At 31.8% G+C, this 26,362-nt stretch overlaps 1 protein-coding gene across 1 annotated transcript in view; it reads right to left on the bottom strand.

Annotated features, from left to right (window-relative positions):
- Positions 1-13,186: 13,186 nt before the first annotated feature.
- Positions 13,187-26,362, bottom strand: part of LOC111030670 (lachesin-like) — an 89,634-nt gene continuing 76,458 nt past the window's right edge. Inside the window, exons 7-9 of the mRNA XM_022310301.1 lie at positions 23,035-23,154; positions 16,720-16,890; positions 13,187-14,697 (exon numbers count right to left, since the gene is read on the bottom strand). Of these exons, the coding sequence (XP_022165993.1) occupies positions 14,444-14,697; positions 16,720-16,890; positions 23,035-23,154 (545 nt within the window). The 3' untranslated portion in view covers positions 13,187-14,443. The remainder of the gene's footprint in view (positions 14,698-16,719; positions 16,891-23,034; positions 23,155-26,362) is intronic.

A 26,362-nucleotide genomic window follows, 5' to 3' on the forward strand; every position in this document is an offset into this window, starting at 1 on the left:
ATATATTGTTATTTTGTATGCCGTAAGCACATCAAACAATTTAATTTAATCAACTGCCTAATTGTAAGTCGTGTTTGATTACACGTAAATTACAGTAGTCATTATGATCATAAAATAAATTTTAAATTTCTATTCGCCATTTGTCTTAGTTCTTTTTTTTTTGGTCTGGGTGCTGTTTTTTTTTATAAAGGTTGACATACCTTCACATAATTTATACTCCTGTGGTTTCAAGTAATTTTATTCGTCTAATGTTATATTCGCATATGTATACATAATGCATATCAAGAGAATCCTATAACTTATATTGTATACTATGTACATTTTGTTAAGTATATATATATATTTTATATACAATTGTCGTTTTGAAATGTTCACGTTTATAATATAAAAGTTATATATTTCTCACGGTATTTATTTCACCCCGTACACACAGATTCTGTTATTTTATTTTATTCTACGGCTTAGAGTCGAGATATTTATTTATGTATTAAAATGTAAAATATTGTCGTAGGCTGTGATTATTCATGCCGAACCAGCTATTGATCTTGTCGTTATGATAATATAATATCTCCCCGGGGCATAACAAAACTAATAATTGGAACCTGTTTAGATTGTCTGCGATCAATTCGATCAAAACCATAAACAACGCATTTTTTTATGATTTCCGTTGAGCACATAACCAAACCAAATGCCTCGATATGCGATTATTCGAGTTTAAGACATTAGACAGGTGACCCGCTCTTTTCAAATTATCAAAATATAATAATATATTATATACAATTAAAAACATTCAAAAGGCAAAAAGTTTCACAAATTTGTAAATCTCTTATCACATTAATTCGTAAAAGATATTATCCACAGGGCAGGTTGACACACCTCCATTAAATTAATAGGTCATTTTCTTTTCCTTTTAACTTTTAAGACAATTTTCATTGCAATATGAAATTATAATAATTATAAACATAACTACAGAAGTGACTATTTATACTTAATCAATATATTTTTACTTCTAAGGAGAGTATAGTACACAGTATACTCGTCTATTATAGAAGCTACAAGTATTATATCTCTCAATAATGATATCCTAAACTATTAGTTTTGATCTCTAAAGAGCTTATTATTTTCATTTAATGTAATTAAACTATTTTCATCAATACATATTTCAATAATTAATACAACTTATAAACCATTAAACTTCATCTACATAGATATCTAACTTCATTTCAGAAAATATTAATTTTAACTAGATCTAAATTGATTATTTAAAAAAAGGTTTCCAGCATCTAAGGTAGGAGTACTTTAGAACCATAAAGATTCAACTATTTATTGAATTTGGATATTTATTTAATGATTTTCAATAGTGAAATAATGATATTATTCGATATGACCAAACCACAGTGCACAGATTCAATAATATTTATTTTGGTGACTTAATACAAAAAGAAAAATATTGTATTATGTCGAGAAAAAAAATAGACATATCGACATATCGTTCAAATCAGAAGCAAATAGAATGAAAGACATAATTTTGTAAATATAGTCTATCTAAAAATAGATAATACCATTTATGAAATTGACTGTTATAAATATGAAACTACGATTATATATTTGTTATTTATACATAATAGAATAACATAATATAAATAACATCGATATGAATTCATAACAATTATTTTTAATGGTCCTCAATTTAAAATATTATTATAATTTTTTTTTTAAATAATAATAATAATCAAATTATGCTAAAAATGTATAAACCGTTCAAACAGTTAAAATTCTATACAAGTGTACATCACATAACATTTTTTTTAGTTAACTCTTCTAGTCTTCTATGTTTTTTCTGGCTTTTTATAAAAATATATGTAAATATTCCATTAAAGTTGATTCCCTTGTAAGCTGTAACGAATAATAAAATGCTGTAAACCTTTGAATTCTCCAAACTACAGTAAAAATAGTAATTTTAATGCGCTTGTAATGTACCTATATAGTTCTTGCAATGACCTCATTGTTTTTATGTTTAATATTTATTATATGTGTACAATACTGTACATACAGAGTTAAACTATTGACCTAATATGATATTTATTGTTTATAGCATTCAAGTTTTCATGTTAATAGTAAAATGTTTTTTTCAACAAATGTTTCCGTTGTATGATATGAAAAAAAAATTAATATTTATTCAAACAAATTGCTATTAATTACCTTTTATATTGATTGTTTATAATATACAATAAAAAAAAAGTTGTACTTATAAAGAAATAGGTACCTACAACACAAATCATTTAAAGCAAACAAGAAAATTATTGTTTAAAAAAAATTTTAACTTTTATTTTCGGTATTATATTAATTTCATGTCAAAAATAAATGACTTTAATGAACACACATTTCATGATTTTTTTTTTTTGAAAGCGTACCTACACTTTAACCAAGATTTTTGTTTATTGTTTTATCCATTGAAAATCTACCACCAGTTATCTTTTCGAACAAATGATCACTTTTACTATACACTTGACACTGAATAAGATTTAATGATTTGTGTATACGGTTTTATACCTGGAGCTTACCAATATATACAAATGCTAGATTTTTTTTCGTTAGTGTTTACAGAGAAACACTGAGTGATTTACACATTTCAAAATTATATTAGAATGCACTATTATAAACAAAATACCATCTTCCATAAAATATATAAGCACAGTGTAGGCACCTGTAGACCTACTCCTTTTGTAGAATTGTGATTTCCTATTAAATATTTCTTTGCTACAGGTGTCGCAACATTCCAAATGCAAATTAATTTTATATTATACATATTATATGATTATGTAATCGATTTATATTACACGTATGATGATAATGATATAAAATAAACTCTAAAAACTTTCAGATGCGATTTCACAAACGCAGTAAACGATTAGAATATATTATTAATTCTTCAAGAGAAGTCCGAAAAATTAGAAAAATCTGATCTGGCCGACTGCCAGCATTTGTAATATTGAATTGTACCTACCTACCCGCTTACATAGGTTCAGGTTGTATGATTTTGAAATAGTTTTAAATATCGAGCATGGTAATAATCGGATTTTTGGTGTATAACTCAATAACTTAATATTACAATACGTTTTAAGCTGAACAATTGTACGAACGTCACTCGGCGTTTTTAAGCCATTATCAGCCGTCGCCTGGTAAAGGACATATATTATAAATGTCGTAATACCTATAAGGCCAAATTAAAAAATAATGTAATCTAAAAAATACATCAATATTTAATTTTGTTTTAATAAACTTTTAAAAACATGTTAACTGTTAAGAAACGTAAGCAGGCACCAAGTTGATAATGCAGAGTTGTGAGTGAACAAACATTATATTTTTATTCTTACAAAATAAAAGTAAAAATTATAACATTTACCTACATCATAAATATACTTTATATTCAGCTTAATATTAATATATATTAACTTATGACGATAAGACTATTGAACATACTACCGGGTGATTAATTTAATGTTGAACAACAGAATAGGTATAGTACTGCGGTAGAACACTCATTATTCAAAAAGTATTAATGTTTTTAAAAATATTTTTTCACATGGTTTCAACTGTTTCAAGTAGTTACAAAACAAGGCATGTTTAATAAAAAGTTTTTTTTTATATCTCTTATTCGTTTTATTTTTTAATTTTTTAATTTTTGGAATATGAAATTAAAACTGCATGTTGTCACTCAAAAAAGAAAACAACTTAAAACAATCTTAAGATAAAAATATTTAAATATATATATTATTAATTTTATTTTTTAATGTTATTTTTTGACGATTATAGAAACCACGTAATTTTTTTTTTCAAAATCATTTCTATTTCTTCAAATAGTGAGTGTGAATGATGAAAAAATCACTATTTATACGGATTGGGATGAAAATAGTTTAAGGCGAAGGAATGACGGAAGTTGTAGCATCCCAGTCGTCCACGGCTGACGCCATTATACAAACATTGTACTCAAATTAGTCGCACTGGCCACTGAGTACGCTACGACTACAATAATAATAATAATAATAATAATAATAAATTCGTCCTCCCCCTCCGGTATGTCGTGTGCCAGTTATTGTGAGATTAATGCTCTCGCTGTGTCTGTGATGTGCACGGGTGCAGTGACTGCGATATCGGTGCATCGCAATAATAATTGTTATAATATAGTTGAAGATATTATAACTGCAGCTACTCTGTGGCTGTGGATATTATTAGCATACAAATGCGTTTCGTCACCGCCATCGGTTAACCTCGACCGTATACCTACGACGTTTATTATTATTATTATTATTATTATTATTATTATTATTATTACACTACAGTGGGTTGGAGTGGAAAACGAGGGACCATATTGTATAGTTACCTGACTTCAGGGTGAGGCCACCACCATGTGTAAACACTCGTACTTACGCGGTTAAGTGATCTCGACTCGGAAGTGCGCGGCCGACGGACGCCGCCGTGGCTGTATTATGACATTAGGTCGGCCGAGTTTGTCACGACGTTCGGTGGCAATTTATAATTTCGAGTCACGTCGGCGGTCGGCGGTCGCACACAACGGCTGCACCGTCGTCGGATGAAACAAAATAGTCTCTAAGAGAGACGAATGGGGAGATTTGTTGACAAATGTACGGAGTAGTATTTACCGATTTATTTTTTAACTGACGCCATTCAGTAAGACATTATTATTATTTATTAATATTTAATTTCTTTTCTTTCTCTCTACTCTCTCGCTCTCTCTTTCACACTGAAATAATCGATTCTAGCATAACATTATATAAATACACAATTTACAATGAATAATCGCGTTGTGTGCAGTTATACGTACAATTCACCGCAGTATACAGTGAAACCTTTGAGTAGGAGACACCGAAAAGGAACTTATAAACGTGTCCACAATCTGCGAGAGAATAATTTTTCGTTTGATTTGAAAAGTGTCCGCTGTTAAGGGGTGTCTGTAAACTGCAGTGATTTTGACGTATATCTCGAATACCTGAATAAAATGGAGTCTCGATTTTTAATTTTTTCTTATTGTTAACGAGCTCAGTAAAAATGTTTACAGTTCAGAGACTTAAAAATCCCATTCTTATGTTTGCCGTAATTTTCATGAGCTTTAAAATCTTTCTTCGCATTTTATTATGTCGTCGACAATAGTCTATAGTTACAAAATATTAGATCAATCTTTCCTCGAGGAAAATACTCGTATAAAAATAAAAAAATATAATAATAATATAAAAAAATGTTGAATGACAGTTATTACCTATAATAACATTTAATTATTATTTTGCTTATGGTTTATGAATTATGGTTTATGTTGTTATACACAATATTCATTAATATTGTATGATGTTAGAAAATTAGTATTAAATATTACTTTAGTTTAAACAATTAACAACTAGATATGATAATATTGACAAGTTTCAATATTTAAGAAAGTAGTTTTTTTTCAATTTAAAAAATAAGACCTGGCAGCTACACCTGTTGATCTGACAGTTATTTGAATTATGTATTGCTCATTACATAATATACTTATTATAATTTTTGCCTAAAGCTATTAGAATTTATATATACCTTAATGCATTTATGAATAGCGTTTGGATAGTGATATTATTGATTGGACAGTTGTCGGATAGTCTTAGGTGTGAATTCGTCTACTGAGGGAGGCATTACTCAAAATAAAACAAAGTTGTATGAAAATCAAATTTACAATAGTTCGTATTGGATGCTGCTATATAGGGGACATCGAGATTAATGCAAAACGAAAGTATGAAACTGATAAACTAATGCATTGTGATTTTATAAACATATCAATTTTTCTAGGCCACCGTTTTCCATAACGCTGCTTGTATCGTACTACCAAAATTTTTATTTTATAATTCATGAGCTTTTTTATATTGACCTATTAAACTGTTTCAACGATAATGCTCTTTGAAATGGCTATCAGCGATCCTAGTTTTAGTATAGTTCAGTATACGTAATGCTTTGTAGGGTACAAGCCGAGTAATTGTTGAAAATAATATGACTATAAGTTTGAGCGAATGCCCATACCATAACGTCATAGTCGTTCTCACATTATTCTATTATTTTGTAATTTTAAATAATACACTATTAACAATATTATGAGTGAGGATACATTTATAATTAAATGGAAATAGCAGATTCAAAGTTTAGTTGTTGACAGCCATGTAGTGTTATAACCGTAACTATGGAGTAAAACAATACGATTGACGAGTACATTTGATATAAAAATGTGTATTGGTACCTGAAAGCTACTTTAATCCACTAAGAATGTTATTTGCAGTTAATTTTATTCACTGATTAGTGATTACACAAAAGTATCAAACCTATTATTGTATAATATTATCATGAACGGTTTTAAATTAATTGTATTTGAAAACTACTTATAAGTTAATACTAAAAGTGGAAAAAGCCATTGTAGTGTATATTTTATAAAACAGAAATATTTTTCGAAATGTGGGAGCTTAATTATTTTATAACCTATTTAAAACAATGTATTGTTGTCCAAAATAAAAGACCCTTTGGTGCATTCCAATATTTTTTTTCTTTCAGTAAATATAAAAATATTACATTTTTTAGCTCATCATCGTATTTTTTAAAAATAACCCTGCTAAAAAAAAACTACCTACAGGCTATAACAATAATAATCATTATGGTGTTTTTTTTATGTAAATGTTTAGTTGCAGATTTATTTTTCGAATATTTCGATACACAATTCGTATATTTACCACCTAACCTTGTGATAATGTAATTACCTTAACAGTTGACATTAATTTTCTTTTATACACACGTCTTATTTTGTTTCCTTCTACCTATAAATTAGATGTTTGTACAACATAAACTGTCAAATGTCAATAAATGAATAGTTTTCGAAATTCATTATGAAAACAATATAATCGGTTTTTGCTGCATATCTATATTCATCTATTTAAATTGGAAAAGGGAAATTAGGTAATAGCTCTAATAATACTGGTCGGTTAGAACACGTGTATAAGTGGCAAGGACTTGTCACTATAACCGGGTGGTCACCCATCCGGGAACTAGTGACGCCGGCTGATACTTGACCCCAGAACACGTTTGTAACCGAGGCCAGACATCGCACCGCACTAGACCACGTAAAAATTATATTTACAATAAATTTATTTTGTATAAAATAATAATTCATATCCTATTAGAGTAGGGTATTAGGTGTGTATACAGTCTTAAAATTGTCGATTTTGATTCGTTGCAAAATTATTAAAACCAATATTTATAACACGCATCTGAGGTAGAACTACGCAGTTTAATTATGCGACGTTAAAAACTAAATTACTGAAACAACGTGCTGAGACGTCATATTTTTTTTATAAGACTCGTATTTTTAAAGTTGGGTATGTAAATTGTTTACCTCTTAGCTCAAACCTCTTCTTATCCTCGTCATCGGAAATCCAAACAATATCAAATTAGCCCCATTCGATCACAATTACATTTATATCATAATGATATTTAATCAGAGCATAAATTCGGATTTCGAAACAATTTTTAAAACACACCATTATGCGCTTACAATATAATGTTGTAATAATATTGCCGATTATTAAATTTGTCTCAAAACCGTAACTATTCGAATATTACCTATATTCTCGGAGTCTCGTCGTCTCTGTGAAGTAGAACAGTGTATAACGACATCATTCCGAGCGCCGTGCAAATATTTTGCAGTGATTTAGTCTGTCTTGACGACAAAATACAATCATCTGTCTTACCATGCTACCTCGCACCGCCATACATCGAGTCATTCATGTCACCGAAAAGCGCTATCTATGTTCCATACCTGGCGTAAAACACTTACTGTCTATAATTATTATAAGGTATGTGCAGGTTAGGCACATGTGTGCCACGGATTTGACATCTCTGCGACGACTTTCGGCGGCTCTTCTTCGCGAGGGACGAACGACGCGCCTGCCGAGATCATTTTTTTCTCGATAGCCACGACGATCGAAAAATTTGGTTCGGAGGACGGTCGTTATTCTAAGGCAGGCAGGTATATTATAATAATATTATTTGTATTTATTATATAAGACGCGGGTATGCCTACGACGACGACGACGACGACGGCTCGAACACCGTCGGTGCCGTAATATTGGATGACGAGTGGTCTTCGCATTCATTATGGCGCCGGCGGTTGACAATTATAATTGGATGGGAGACGGTCTAATTGAATTGTCGAATACACCTGTCATGGAGGAATCAGCCGACGCATATTCGAGCGAGTTTCAATTATACGGCCAACGGTCGGCGGGGGATTTATATTATACGTTTTCGCCGCGAACACTGCAGGTCCCCATCACCGTTCGGTGGCCGAAGTCCTATTTCCACGACTGTATCAGAGCGTGTACGTACTTTATAAACTAAAATAATATGCACATCAGTTTGAATAGTCATTTGTACGATAGTCGATTGCGAGGCTCGACGAGACGAAGGATCTATAAAGTAGGCCCGAGAACGACTACAATAATTTCTCAAACACCCGCATAAGTGCAGCCCCGGACCAATATTGGTCGATTATCGTACATTATGTGCACACATTTCGACGATACTCACTCCTATATTATAAATGCCCACCAAAATACCACGATTTAACTAGGTTTCAGATAGAAATTAAAAGTAAACGATCAACTAGTGCGACTACTGGAGCAATACAAACGGCAATATTATAAACTACAACACGCGGAAATCATTATATTAGTATGTATTATGAAACACAAAAACAATATTATTAGTAAGTATACATACACGAAAAACGTTCCCCAACGTCATACATTACGGCGGTGTTTCGAATCAGACAGACTCCCGGATGTCCCTAAGTTACACTATAGCCTCAGCTCATTATCGATTCAACGATCCACGGAGACTAAATTCAAACATTGTCTGATTGACACGGCTTCGTCAGGATTAAAACTATGTTTCTATCGTTTTCCATTTTGCTTCAGTTGGAAATTTATCATACAAATGCAGTATTACCATGTTGATTTATACCTATCAAAATAATATTTCAGATATTTTGTTAAAACCATTTCCAGTAGTACAAAAAAAGAAACAAAAAAAATTTCCACAACCATAAAAATAATATTATATACCTACCTGTTATAAATATTATGCATATATATTGTATAAATTTATTATAAATAAACCATTTAATTCTAAAATTAAACATAATTTAAGCATAATATTTTGAATCATTCTGGATGTAGAACTTCCGAAAGGCGAATTTGGTTTCAAGTTACCTGACCGTGTGTCATGACGCATCTAATTGATGATATCATTTTTTTAATGTCATATTATGAGGTAATGTGTTCCTAAGTTGAGGTCGTCGTTCGACATAACCGTCTGTATAGGTGCGTTTTCGAGAGGAGCTTTTGGTTCCTGTGCACACACGACATACCGGCAACTTGAGACGATGTTTTTCACAAAAAAAGTTGTTGTTATAATCTATAATATCCAACAATCAACAGATAATGAAAAACACCTGCAGTTTCGTGGAGTTCTGTGGCGCGGCTTGTTGTCAAAACGACGTCGACGTTTACACTCGAAGTGTTAACGACGGGTCGATAAAACTAAATGCAGTCCTCGAGAGATGTGCGAGTATTAAATTTAATAGTTTTCGACAACTTAAAGTTTTTTTCTGAAATATCACTAAACGGGATTGGTCTACTGCTCTTGTTGCACTGACGACGTTATGATCAATTTCCATAATTTTATAACGACTTCAAAGACATCCTTATTACGAGCGTTTTGAAAGGAAAATGTGTCGTTACATAATGCGGAGCTGTAATAATATTAATTCTTATTCGAGCCTTTGATACTTTTTAATGGCAGTCTAATTACGTGGCGTGACATTTTAAATATTGATTAACACATTTTAACTTAAACGCATCAATAGCATTCACTCTGTGTATTATATTTAAAATACATGTTATAGACATTTAGCAATGTGCGCTAACAAAGAAATTCGTAACAACACAATACGTACGACTTACGCGCAGGTAGTCTAAATAGTATATATAAACATGATTTATAAAACAAACGATCACGTTCTGTATGATAATGGAATATTTTTGTGAGGGGCATGATGTATATATAGGTTATATATAATATATATGTGCTGATACTGCGAACTACTCACGTAAATATAAATTGAATACTTTATATTTTAAGGGGTTTGAAGTGTATTTTTATATAATAATATAATAAAAGAAACAACAACAGCAGTCTGCGTATTAGTGGATCGTGCACAGTTTGGCGGAGACGGGCAAAAGTTCGGAGATCAGTATTATTCATTTTAAGTGTGGTGTTTATATGAGAATCACGTTTGTATGTTTTAGAAGATAATATCCCGTACTTAGGCTTTGAATTGAATATGTACCCGCAATCGTATGTGGAAAGCTTTTTCAGACACAACCCAATTGAAAATGCCAATGCTTTCACTCCGTAATCGTTCATTTGGTTTTATGGAAATTCCGGAGTCGTGCGTTTTAGAAAATCTCATTTAACAGTAAGCTCAGATTGTGACTGAATTTATGAGGGTTAAGCTCGTTTTATGGAATCCCGATATATTCTTTCATGTGTCGAATTCACACTGATAATAACAACAATAACAAAACAAATAACAATAATATATACAAACAATAACGAGGAGAACAGCATTTTGCCATTGTCATTACTATATAAGTTGAATATAATCTAAAGCTCCAGCTGACGTGTGTTGAGTAGAGGACTAAACCTTTTTTCCTATGCCGAATAAGTACATGTTTTTCATAAAGTTGAAAAAAGAACATTTTTCTGATAATTTCAATAAAAATTTTACAGATTCAAATAATAATTACGACACTAGAATATTTAAAAAATAATGATAATAAACTCATTTACGTGACATACAAAATTTATTATTTAAATTTTTTTTGGGTAGAAATATTAAATAATAATTTATTATCACCTAACAAAATATGAGTGACCGTGGGCTTCCAAAATTAATATTCGATGTAAAAGTACCTAAACAATCTTTGACATATTGTACTGTGATTCTTGGAATTAAAAATCATTTAAAATTTACATTTTGATGTTATACATTTTTTTAAATATCTATAATATATTAAACTGTGTTCTCATATATTTTTTCATAATATATTTAATGATTTGTTTTGATTATTTAAAAAAAAATGGAGTATAAATACATTTTAAAACATCAGATTAAAATATTATAACAAATTATATAGGTACGAGCGAACGCCGAACGGTGATTATGTACTGTAGCTAAGGAGAGTGCTTTAATATTAAGTACTTTCGAGGAACTAAAATAGTTTCAAATTGAATATCATAAGAATAAAACAATGTTCAAATATTAGTGTAAAAAGAGTACTTACTTCGGGCGAAAAGTATCTTTAAATTGCTCAAACGACGGCGACTGTCTTCTGCGGAGTACTAATACACCATATGGTTTATATTGCCAGCTCCGTCGTTGAAGGTTCGCGTAAATAAAATTTGTCTAGAAAAATAATGATTGGTAACGATAAGACGCGATGGGAGGATTTAAAACAAATTGCGAACCACATTAAATCGAAACAAACAAGTCATCATATATGGTCTATGGTGGAAGAAGGAACGCACAATCAAGATTTCCCAGAGAGAATTACATTTGGCGATTCCTATGAATAGGCCCGGAGTGATCTTTTGGGAAAAACTGTTATCTGTAAAAGTCCAATTTAAAAGAAACGCGAAATGTTAAATGTATCCATACTATTGTAATGTATTTTTTTTATGCAGAGTTAAATTGCACTGTAGATTTGACAGTGAGGGGAAAATAATATTTCTCGCCCTCTTCGCTTGACGTATTATATTTTTTAAATGAAAAATCAACAATTTATTATGCAACATGTATTGTTAAGTAAATTTGAACTCCCTTACAGTAAATAAAGAAAGAATCCTAATACTATAGAAAGAAGTCAAGATATAAATATACCGTCAAAGGGCTTTAATGCACTATGATAATTATTGAAATAAATAAATAAATAATAAAATATGTATTCATTTTCATAAATGATATTTAGAAAAAAAGAATTTAGTATACAGCTCAGCCGTGGTCCACCGAGAATTATTTTCATGATTGGAACTAAGATAAGCTATGTTAACCTAACCTGATTAAAAATTTAAATGTAAATGAAAAATAATAGGATAATATAGGTAGATAATGTATGTTATTTATGAACTGGAAATAGATATTTCTAATAGATATAAATCTATTATATATATATCTATAAATAGATATTACTTATAAGTTATAATAATAGTATAATACTTTAACTTAAAGAGTGGTGGAGATTACTTGATACTTTAATTTTACAATTCAGGGGGCTACTTGACGATTTTTAATATTATATTATAATAAAAATATTTAAAAACCGATGAGGTTTATTTTTTATCGTGTTCGCCGTTATGTATAGTGTGAAACGAGTGCCGGAGTCATAAAAGTGGAATATGGCGTCTTTAACATGGCTATCGCACACGTTTTGATGTTGGCGGTTTTACAGATGGCTATAATATTATAATAAAAAGAGTAACATTATAGTTTTAATGAGTGCAACATAAATACTTAATGAAAAGCAACCACCATTAGCTAAAATTTTTAATTTTTATATACATTTTATGGATGATTGGGTGGACGAGTCGTTTCGAAGCTATGGTTTTAACGACGACAGTGTGATCTTGAATTCTTCGCTGATTCGCATGTAATTTCTACACAGCGGTCAAAAACAATAACAAGGATTCCAAAAATATAACAGAGAAGTACAATTTATGGAAATTGTGTAATCTTATATTTTCTTTTCAAACAACCGTATATCAATTATTTGTCTTCAAGTATTAATAATAATACATTCTAATTTAAGTTATAATTTAATATTATACACTTAATAATAATAATTATTATTATAATACAAATAATAATAATAATAGCAATATGTCATAATAATAATAATTATGGTAATAATAAGTATTGACAATAAATTGTTAAAAGTATTACATAATAATATTATGTTATTCATACCTGTGTAAGAGGAACAGGGAGTCTGGAGACCGGAATAATTGCATTAAGGCTCTCGAGACGTAGGCGCCTAAATAACATTATTGTTGTAATATTAAAATAATAACGCCGGGAGGTAGTTGGCGTTGAAGGGTCGGCAATTTTCGAGGTGTTTCGGAAAAACTCATAAAACGTAAAAAAAAAAAGACGTTCTAAATCCCCCGACATCGTACGCCACACGAGATGTGTTCGAAAAATACCCATGGGGACAAACATGTTATTATTCTGTGTATTTGAAACTTACAAATTGAATGGGTCGCCTTCAAACTAATATTGTATTTTAGCTTCAATACATTGCTTCTAACGCGGTCCTCAAATCCTTTGAAGAGACCTTTGTGTTTCCGCCAAAGTTATAACTTTAATCTCTCTCATCACATTGCGAACGGTCTCGTTAACTTCTTAAAATCTTTAGCCTTTGAGAGAGTAGTTTTAGTTTTGGGAATAATAAAAAGACTCAGTAGTGGTCCAAGACAGGTGAATATGGTGGGATTTCACGAAATGTGGGGCAGGATTAACTTGAACTAGTAAAAAGTTAAAGGACGACTTAAAGAATTATCTTCAAAATTCAACATTATAAATTCAAAAGTTTCCATAACATTCTTTTGATTGATTTTCAGACAAAAATTAATACCTACGCACGAGTTGTTCGGTTGTTACTTTATTTTATAATTTATCGTGAGGTTGCGATTTTATACGATAGGTCTATGCTGGATTGAGAAATGATTTTAATTTCATAAGCCCACACTGGAAATCGTATCTTGATTATTTTTATATAAATAAATTACCAACTGTGTTATAGATTTACCTATGTAGACAGATTTCTGTTTGGGTATTTTATTAAACACACCTCGTATGCATATTTATATATAATTATAAATAACTCTGCAAGATTTCACGGTTATTATCTCGACACCGAGCACTTGGATTTTTAAACAATCTAGTCACACACAGCGACGCATTTCTGCTGGAAGTGGTCTAAATTGTGTACATTGGAAATTCGGCGAGTATGCAGGTATGTATATAGTAGGTACAAGGTAGTCAGGCGGGATACTTAACGCGGCTCTGACAAAGGCGGATTTTGGGTCTAAAATAATTATTGTTTTTTAAGTTTTTATTGTTTATTATAATATTATATATTTTATTATTATCGCGATCTCATAGATCATTGGCGGTAGTAGAGTGTACTTGCGGCTTATTCGTATCAGTGTCGACGAACGCCGGTTAGGAAGAACCACGTGCACCACGCTCGTCTGGTAGTCGCTCCACTCGCGCTTACCAGACGGGAACCGTATGTCAGAGGTACTCAAAAGTCCGGTAGAACGGTGGAACCAATCGGGTGGATGCACTTGGGCTGGGTGTGGGTGGATTTGCGTCCGTGTGGTGTCTGTGCTTGGTCCGGTTCCTGTAGTCACCTACTCCATTTCCGCCACCTCCACCGCCTCCACCGCCACCGCCATAGGCGTGGTGAGTCTCCGTGTATGATTCCGGATAGAGATCTGACAGATCACCGTTGTCGTCGTCTTCTTTCTCGTTTAAGCCCCGTATCTCTGAGAACGAAAACAAGACACGGTGTTTGACGATTTATAAAGTTAGCAAGTACTATGAGAACAGCCTAACCCAAACGATGTTTAAAACTAATCACTATCTTTTTTCGAGTACAGTGTTGGCTGATAATCAAAGTGTTTCTTTCAGCCAAGCTGACTCAGTTCATTAAATAAACTATTTTATGAACTCCGGCATATCCTACGTAAATATTCAAAAATCATTCTTAAGACTAAAATGTATATTTACAACCTTTTACTCAAACCCATATGGATATATTATGGTACCTATACAAATAAATAAAAAATAATACAGATACAAATTATGTACATACAGATATAAATATTATAAAATTAAACACTCAGACTCTTATTCTACATAATATATCTTAGACGATTCACACATTCCCAAAATAATAAAAACACTCGAAATCTTCAAACCCACAGTAATTAGTGCATTCATAACCTCATAAAAAACTTTAATCTTTATTCTTCCCAAATTTCATCCTCAGAATTCTCATGTGACAATGGTATTGACTATTGACACCTAATTTAATAATAACACTGTAGCACAAAAATTCGCGTTGAAGTGCCACCTCTAGATAGTTTTCCCCCTACGCCTTTAAGACTTTTTAATGTAAATAAATAAATAAATCGAATCACTTAATATACTTATTGTACCAGATAATATGTACAGATTGTAGAATTTTTTAAATAAAAAAGTACACATAGTGTAATAGCGTAAGAACTAACTAATATAATTGACTGAATTTATATACGTAGATACCTACCAGTTAAATACTGATATCAGTTTTTTTAGGGCGTCATCCTAGTGGGTCCCGTTTTCAAAATTGTACCTTTTTAATTGCTGAAGTGACCCCGTATTGTTGTCGCTAATATTTTTTTAGTAGACCCCAAAGGATCCGTCTAATTGTATCTTTAATTCATAATTGTATTCATTTCACCCGAACACACATTCGTTTTAAGATGAGTACATAAAAAATAATTCAAATAAATACATTATGCTAATTCAATATCTTAATTAAATACTTTATTACTTAAGATCGGTAAACCAAAAAAAATTGTAATTATTGATAAGTTGTATATATTACACAAGAATGAAGAAATGAAAATTCGAATCATAGAAAATTGATTTCGTGTAGATATACATATATAAGAACCAATCAAAAACTTTCTCAGAAATGTGTGATATCATTAAAAATATTAAAAGAAAATTAAAATTTTAAATTGACGAGACTATTGAAAATCAAATTCTAACATTTTTAAAAATGACATCGCAAAATAAGTTTTTGAAGTGTAATCCAATGTTTACCTGTTCATGGTGAACCCTGAGAAATTCAATTCGTTTAAACTGGGACGCACATGAGCTGTGCAATATAAAAATAATTTTTAGTTCGGGATTCATTCAGGTCATACTGTTTTTCTTTTGAAAGCACAGCTAACATTATTCTAGTATTATTTTAGGACACACCTCCAGGAAGATCTCTTTTTCTAATATTTCCTGTACAACCCGTTTTTAGCCCCTAGAGGACTGCACCACAAGGTCTGCACATCATTTCCGTAATGAAACTTGAATATAAATTTCACAATATTATTAGTCATGGTTAAACTTTTAATAACACCCTGAACACGGAAAGTGGCTATATTATAATATCACATCGTGTTATTTGTCTAAAAAAACAACGAAGGATACGTGTAATAGATAGCTGCAGAGACTTCTCGATGGTATTTGATTAAACGGGGTGCCGGACGACCCAAAAGTTTTCGTGCAACAGGACGCAGGTCGTTTATTCATACAGTAGGTAACGCAGAAAAATGATTTTTTTCGTCATCTCAGAGCTAACGGATGAGTTTCCGAGAGTAAACGGTAATGCACGTCCCACCCCCAACTTCATACCACCAGACGGCTATATACTTGTCAGCTATTCCTTGTTTTTATTTACTGTTGCCATTTCTCCCAAGTCGTCGACAAAGACTTTGATTGTCGGACAACGAAGATTCACTTACCATATAATCTGATATTGCTCTCCACTTCGCCGAGAGAATTCTTTGCTATGCATCTGTATGATCCCAAGTCGTATTTCTCAACCGATCTTATGGTCAACACCATCTGGTCCTCGAATATAGACTTGGTCGTGCTGTTTGTCTGATATTTGTCACTAGTTATTACCATATCACCTGCAGAAAAAGAAAATATATTAATCCCTCGTCGAGAACACTGAACAATATTATATTTTAATCAATTTTACGAATTTAATAATGTTAAATATTTAATTTTAGTCAACAGAAAAAGTAAAACAAAATCATGATATAATCAATATTAATACATAAATACTTATACTGCTGTTTTAGATAAAAAAAAAGTGTAAGCGCGTAAATGGTAATCATCCAATAGCGATCGGCTCACGTTTCAATCGTACTGTCGTACTGACGATTTTATTTTTATAAACTAAAATAGTAAGACGGTGCATTGAATAGGCAATTTAGGTACATTAACTGTACCCCAGTATGAAATATGTTATAATAACACAGCTATTTTTACAGTGGACCCGACATTTTTGATTCTAGAGAGTTCAAACGGTCAAACTTTAAAAAAAAAAATATTTATATTATTAATATTGAGATGACAACGTCAACATAATGCTGCTGTTGTAGGCTTTTTTAAGAAAAGGAATATTATGAGATATACTGTCAGTACAACGGCTCATTAATGCTGTTTTTCTCCTCTCCCCCACTCGCGCTTTTGCATCGGCGCTTTTAAGCGTTTATAGTTTCCGAGCTATTTAAACGAAACTATTATAATACCTACACACCGGAGTCCAAGCACGATTACCACTCATTTTTTATTGCGGCTAAGAAATTGTTAAGAAAATCGTGGTGGCAACTACAAACAGCTATATGCATAAGTCCCAAGACGATGTATGCCGCCATCTCCGGTGGACGGAGAATATCGCGGAAGCCATGTGGTATATTGTGCGTTATTATTAACCGCGCCGCAAGACTGTAATAAAACCAAACCAGATGCAAAAAGCGAACACGAGAAACATCCCTGGGGGGTTTTATCGTCTGTCGTATACTACAACATCCCGTCGTCGTTTGTCTGCAGTTTTGCTGTACCGGGATTATACCGCGCGTGACGAGGAACTTTACAGTTTACCACCCTCAACGCCACAATCACTCTAGCGACACACACACGCACACACACACCTACACACACTCACACACATACAGAGTCACATGCGCATAAGATAAGAGTTGCGAAATCCACGACCGAGGGTGAAAATCAGAAGTCGGCATACCTTTTGTTTTCCGGTCTGCGACCACTGGTGCGGGGGTGATGTTTCTTTTTACGTCCTCTGTCACGGCGCAGACTCCTCGTAGAAAACATACCGTCACACGCGTATTAAGCGTAGTATTATTCTACGTGTATCATATAATATGCACTACGGTGGGGACGATACCTGATACCAGGTAATATGTGTAGTTCACGAGACTTAATCACAGCGAGACACCTAGTAACTCGACTAAGTTTACTTTCATAATACTACATTCAGTCACATACCGCCAGACACGCCCATTAGGTATATGCAGTCGTATTCGTATAAAAGCCACGCGACACGCTTCATTTGATTAAATTCAAGGCAAACTATAGGAAATGTTTCCATCGACAACTGTGATTATATCAAAATAATGCAGCACAAAGGCTTTTAAAAAATACGTCACGTATGTATCTGTGTGTGTGGGCACGCAGTTGTATGTCGTTTTTATTGTATAGATGCGTATTTATGTTTATATATATCTTATATTATTAATATTTGAATGATTTGCGTTGGAATTTGGAGTGCATTGAAAAATGTATACGAGTAGACTGCTATGCATAATATTATTATGTAATATAATATTCAGTACAGCATTCGTGTTAAAGAGAACGACTTTAAATGTTTAAATTGTTTAAAATATTTATGAGAAAAGTGAACTATTTTTAAATATTGAGTGAACAAAGTGCATACAGAATGTAAGTGACTATTTCAGAGAAACTCTTATCAACACGACAGTAAGAATAATCTAATAAAGCATTGTAAGGCATATATCATTTATGTATATAATGTGTAATGATAATTATGATTAATAGTAATCTTCAATCCATTGGATTCGACCCCTAACCTAATTAAAGTAAATGTACGTTAAAACAAAATTACAATTTAAATTAAATATCTAAACCTATAAGTTAAGATTCTATTAAATATAATGTATAATAATTAATAATTATAATAACATAATGTTAAATTAAAAACAAATCCACCATGTTATTTATTTTACCGTTTGTTAAAATTATTATTTACACACCTCTAATCAACAAACGGACTAGAGTGAAAAAAATACGACTGTCATCATTGTTGTTAGTGGTTATTTGCGTTTTATTGCGTTCGGTACACAGAGACTAATAGTATGACATTTTATTAGCTTCGGTTTTATCGTGATAATATTTTGGGATAGTCAACTAAGTATTTAAAATTACATAATACATTTTAATGGTAAAAGATCTAGTCACCAATTTATCGGGACACTAAGTATAGATATATGTTAACATAATAATATTTAGCACAAATCCAAGGGTGAATACGCGTCAACACGTTCTTTTTAGTGTGTAGAATATAAATAATATGTTAGATAAGATAATAATATTGCATATATGTGTACGAAAACGTATATAAATGGCATACGTTTATTGTATTGTCTATGGCCAAAAGCCAATTTCTAAAGGTTTCCGATATTGTTCGGGACTTTATTTCGCACAAAGTATACGTTTGTGGTTCAGATTTTCACCGGGAACAGGTATATATAGATATTCACGATATAACGGCCAAGAAATAACCGAGTCAGAAATTCGTACAAATTGTAAAATACGCCATAATTCTAATAATAGAGTTTTACCTATTTCAAGCATTGCATTGGTGTTAGGTTCCATAAAAAAGAAAGGCGTGATGAGATACCAAAACATATATTATTATTATATTTTGTGACTAACTAGTTATAATAATGACTCGACGTTGATAAGAAACTAAATAATATGAATAACTGAGTGAAAAGTATGCCAAATATAGTATCAAACTCTCTAGCTATAACTAAAATAAAATATAGATAAAAATAATATTACCAACAATTATTGTCGTTAAGTGGTTTAGATGTCATCAACCTACAAAGATATGTATGAGCTATGGATGTTAACGATCTCACAAATATACTTATATATGAAAATAGTATATAAACATAGTATGCTTTAAAAGCCTAGGTAAAACAAGGTTTCACACCCTAAGTATATTATATCTGAGGGGCCGTGACACATCAAAATATTTAAATGTCAGTTTTTCCGTGTTACGAAAATCGTAATCTAACGTCATAATTAATATCTTATGGATAACTGTTGGAAAAACCACAGTTACATATTAAAGTACAGATTTACCGCCAAAATCAAACTTTAAGTCTATGATACAAGAAAACATAATATTAACAATCGTTGTCCTCAAATGGTGTAGGTTTCATCAAGCCATATAAATATATACGATATACCTACCATACTATAATATATAGAATATAGATATGCGTGAGCTATTAACTGAGATGTTAACGATTTTAGAAAACATGTATATAAATATATAAACGTGTTGAGTTTCATAATTCCAATATCACACGATTAGAATATCTCTATGATGCCGTGGCATATGGAAAATATTTAAATCCCGGTTTCTCAAAGGTATACCGAAATTTGAAAATTGTCATCTTTTTACTGAAAAATTCAAAAATCACCGTTAAATATTATCATAATATTTATTTGTCACCAAGATTATTAGAGTGATATGCGGGACTTCTGGGACACGTTATGTATACGTTTGTACACAAATAATATACCTATAGGCTGAATTATGTATATTACAAGCTGTAAATCAAAGTGCTGTACTCAGTGACGACAAAGTAAAGAATATATTTTTTTTAAACATCATATTGACGTTCTAGACTCTTAGAGTATTTCATATTATTTTATTTTTTTATTTTTACGATATTGTTATGATGCTACCCCAAACGAGGGCGAAGACGTCGGATGGTAAATAAAAAGAACAAACAATGGAGTCGGTATAGTAACGACGTATCTCTCTCTCTCTCTCTCTCAAACTTGACTGAATCTGAAGCGACGAAAATATTAATAAAATATTCTTGGCTTCAATAATTAAACAGGACAGTCGGGCGGGCTTGAGCTTACTTAATATTCCTATGGTGGTGTGAGGTCGATTAAAAACATGACCGAGGGTATTTTGGCAAAGCCATAAATGAACTTGGGAAGGAGGACTGGTTTTTAGCCAAGAAGCTGTCATCGCCAGTCCCTTAACCACTTTCTCGGCCAAATAAATATATATACAATAATATATAATAAATATATAAATATAAATATTAAAACAAACTTTCTCTTATTTTCCCAAAATTTTGTCCACGGGCGAAGCTCTCTTATCCGCCTCGACTGAGTAAAAACAAATCTGCGAAAAACTGATAAATCGATAAAAAAAATAATATATTTTACTTGAGCGGCTTATAAAAAAAATATATATATAATCACCAGCTTTCGGCAATGCCAGCGGTATCAAAAAATATTCGGTGTTATTGTAATGTAGAGATTTTTATTCATTGTAAAACGCATTCATAATTTTAATACGGCAGTGAACTCCCCACGGACGATGTCAAGAATAAAAACAATTCAAAATTCCATTTTATTAGCATAGCATTGGAATAAAAAACTTTTTTTATGATGTTTAAATGCAGTTAAACTGTTATTAAAATACACGAAAGAAAAAATATAATTTATAACTTTTAATTCGTAGTTTCGAAATAAAATCATAACTTTTAATTATTCCCGTATTAAGTGTTTATAATTTATTGTTTACCGCCATACTGTAATATTTTAACAACAAGAATATCACTACAATAATTCTACGATATTTAAGTAGGTACATGATGCTTATTGAGTGGGTGCTATTTATACTTCAACGAAACTGTTCTGACATGTATGGTTATTAACATTTATGTAAATGTATTTGTCATACCTATTTTACTTAAACAAAATAATTCATACTCGGATTCTAAGAGTCTGATGTTACATCTGTACATAAATGTGAATTAAGTTTTCTATTCGAAGTTTAATGTGACAAGTTAAGTATGTACATATTTGTCATTAAATCATTATTATTAACAGATTCTGAAAAGTTTCGAATACGTGTACGGTTTTTTTGACGTCACGTGGTAGTAAATAAATTATGAAATGTAATTTTAATTATTGTGAATTAACTAATATTTTATTTACCATCCATACAAGTATGTTGTAAAAGTTTAATGAACACTTTATGTGGGGGGGGGGGCACTGACAAAATAGTCAATATTTCGAGATTTTTGTTTAGAGTCTTTCACTCGTTGAATACAAGAAATAAAACAAAATGGAACTGTTCACCTAATAAATCATAATGCGGTAGTTTCATTAAAAAAAAACAAACTCTCAAAAGATACCATTTGAAGACAACAATCAGATGATTTATTTTACCATTTAAATATTTTTATTAAAAACTATATTCAAAATGAAACACTTTCGAACACTTAAAGTGTTGATATATTTTACTGCAATTACCTTATATCAAATGATGTTATGTATCTTTTGATAAAAATCAATAAAAATCAATATGATTTTCTTAATACACAATCGTAATCATTGATTATGCAATGAAACATATAAGCGTTTAATTGTTTTAATATAGTTGATAGTTTATAAAGCTTATAGTTGTTTATAATCTGTCAACATAAACACATCATACATATATATCTATATACTAAGGTGCAAGTACGTATGAAAATTATTTGAGACAGTTTTGTGCATTACATTTGCGTTTAATTTAATGTTCGTAAGGATTATTTTTAATTTTGAGAATGGAAACGTTCACAAAGTTCCTTCGATTTATTTGTAAGCAATTCCCGTCGTTATAATACGAATGGGACAGAGTGGACCCTATAGCTGGAACGTTTTGGGAATCGTGGCCTTTTTGAACCCAGATTAAGACCCTAAGGATTATGCCAAAAACCAATGCAATCAATTAATTTGGCTTTTTCAAGCCAGTCCACGAGATGCAATTTGTTTTTCGGTTTCAAATAGCATCCCGCACAATATTACAGTTTAATGATGTTCTATTATGTGTTCAATCTAAACTGACATAACCGTATTACGTCCAATGGAAAAATAATAATAACAAATATCAATAAGATTGAAATAGTTAAAACTACACTTACCACTTTCTCGGACCCAGTAATTTATAGATTTTGGGAATGCTTCGACATTACATTCTAACTTGACTTCGGTTCCTTTTGGAGCGCCGACCAATTGACTAGGTGACGAAATCACTGGATGAACTGTAAAATAAAAAATGCAAAATTAATATTGTATCAGTTAATTGTGTTTTCTGTTTTGAAGTTCAAAATTTGATTATAGGTAATACTAAACATATTAAAATAAAATATGTAAATTAATACATAACAGTGAATGAGTATAATTTTAAGATATTGATTGATCCATTCAGATAATATTAAGTAATTCATACCAAATATTTGGTAGTCACGATAACTTATTAAAATGGTGCAAATTAAATACCATCGTCGCGTGACTATAAAAACGTATTTCGAGTGTAATAGGTAATAAATTGAATATATTTTATTTTAATAATCGACGGATGGGTACCGTGCACGAGTAGTATAAAACTATAACTCTGGGGGGAGTACCGGATATTCGCGCAGACACTGTCGTGTGTGTTCCGACCATACTATTATATAAATTATTATATCTTACACAAGATTCAAAATGATAAAATATCTCGGAATCGGATGATATTCAGACAAATTAATTATTTGGCCGTGTGGGGGCAAGCCTTCATTCGGCGGTGGTTTACGACAAATCCCGTTGCCACCGCAATCTCCTCATTTCCTTTTTCGTCGGCGACGAGTGTCAACCGGATGCGTGTACACTATAGATGTAAGTCGAACTCAAAATATACATGGTCTCGAACTTTTAATCACAGGACTTGAACAGAACAAGAATCGAACGATTTAGTACGAAGTCGAACATCGAACCGAACTTATAGCAAACATTTTTTTAAATACCAAATTGGATTTGAGCCCAACTTTTGAATTTAATTACGAATCAAACTTTTTAGTTTTAATTTCAAATTAAAATACAAAATATAAATTAATTTTTATTCTCGACGAATGATGTTACCAATGTTTTTTGTTAAGTTCCGATTAGTTATTGCATTTAGAACTTTTTGTTCAAGTTTGGTTTGCTTCAGTTTTTTTAAGACTAAATTCAATTTTAAACTCGAACTGAACACCTACAGTTCCATTCAATTGTGTGAACTTGTAACAATTTGACCCACCTTCAGTGTGTAAGTGTACTCAACGGGGCGCAAGTGTGTAGTGTGTATGCACTTAAATATTTATACAACTATACTAATAATACATGACTTGTACCATAAATTAGTAGCATAAAACCATAACTCCAAAAGTACCGGTTATACACTCAGACCAGGTGTCCAGGTAGTATTTACACTGAACATATTATTAGGTAGGTATATAGTGTTTTAAAAAGATTCGAAACTGCGATAAATCAAATTTGTTTATGTAAAAAAAAATATAATATATAACATTCCCTTCTGGAGAAGCTTGGGCTTAAATCGGAAAAATATCATGAGGTATAACAACCTCCCCCTCCCCCGCCTCTATTCGTTCCATGAAATTGTCCATCACCTGATCTCCACGTATTGGACTATCATCTTCGGCGAGGACACGTCGAATTTCTTATTCCAAGATATTTCGGGCTTTCTTTTGGTAAACTCGTGAATGTTAGTGTATCAACATAAGAAAAAAAATACCACGGTTTTAAGTCACGAGAAAAAAGTCACCGGAAACAGCGGACTTTTCTAATCCGGCTTTCTTGTTGAGACACTGCCTATATCAATATTAAACCTTACACACGATTCAAAATAACAAAATTGATTCTGTTGAATCGGATGATATTTTTGTGAATTAATTATTTAGGGGTAAGTCTTTATTAGGAGGGGGCGGTTCAAGGCGATTCCCGTTGCCACCGCAATCTCCTCATTTCCTTTTTCACCGACGACTAGTGTCAACCGGATGCTAGTGTATACTTGTACCTACACGGCAAGGCGCGAGCGTGTGTGCAATTTAATATAATAATATTATACGACGCGTATACCTAGAACAATGCTTGAGCACTCGCGCGTCGTCAAATACGTAGATTCATCTCGCTCATCCGCTCGCGACAACCCCCCCCCCCCCTATCAGAGTCAAGCGAGATTACGCGGCGATAAAGTTTTACCTCGCGTGGAGCAAATCGCCGCGGCACAAAACTTTTTGGATTTTCGATTGACTTACTCCCATACCCACACCGCGTATATTAACCCCGCGAGCGAAACTTTGTTTGGCGGTACCGATTAAACAGTAATGAAGGTCGTCGTCGTCGTCGTCGTCGTATCGGTGGCAGAGAATAAATGAGAGTGAACTCATGGAAAGGGGGTGGTGGTGAAACAACAAAAGCATAAGTATATGCACACACTACGCGTCTACGGAGTTAGCTTAAAAGCGGCGAATGAAAAAAATAAAAACATTTACGTTATAATATTATTATTACCTACATTGTATGCGGATTACAAAGACAAAAAATAATCTAGATCAACCGCGAGTCCCGTTGACGTGGTTAAGAAAATAAAAACAGCACAGACAACAAGTCGAGAATAAACGTATACCAGCGAGAAGAAGAATATTTAAATATTATGTATGATGTATATATATAATATATATATATATATTTTAGCGAAATATTATTTTCTCGAAATTAGTTTTGTGGGCACATGACGGCTGTATACTACGGCGAAAACGGTGTTTAATTTGAAGTTCTTGTCGATCTAACGAAACTCCAAAAGTTTCCGACAAACAGCATTATAACTTTTATCTCTTAAGGTTTTAATAGAGCTATTATGGTAAATTTAAAAAGATTCGACAAAGTTTTCCCTTGACGATTATCCTTTTGTTGTCTACACGCGGTGTCGACTATTTAATCAAAATCAGTTTTACGAATTTTTAATAACTTTAATATGAGTATAGCCATCTCGAAACACGGAGGCAGGCACCTACAAGCAACGACGGTCCCGGGCGTTGATGTGAACGTTTGATGGAGGGTAAAAATACTTTTGCGTGCTCGTTTTACCTTAATATGATGCTTTGTGGTGTTAACGTTTTGTTTTGCAGTCAGAAACTGATTCTCAAGTGAAAATTACGGAACTCATCCCATTAACCTCTTTAACAACAAAATTACCATATTAGATCAACATGGCGTTATGCTGTGGAATTTTACTCGGAATTAGTTTTAGATTCTAATACAGAGTTTACTATGCTGTTTTTTTGTTCCTTATTTTATTTTTATTTCTTATTCTAAAAATTACCCTTTTAAGACCAGTAACAACTCTCCAATATTTAACCTTTAAGAGCGGTTTCTAGTATAGCCAATTATTAGATCTTGTTTTGTTAATTAATTAACTAAATTGACTAC

The sequence above is a fragment of the Myzus persicae genome, unplaced genomic scaffold (genome assembly GCF_001856785.1).
Source record: "Myzus persicae strain clone G006 unplaced genomic scaffold, MPER_G0061.0, whole genome shotgun sequence".
In the NCBI taxonomy this organism is placed as follows: domain Eukaryota; kingdom Metazoa; phylum Arthropoda; class Insecta; order Hemiptera; family Aphididae; genus Myzus; species Myzus persicae.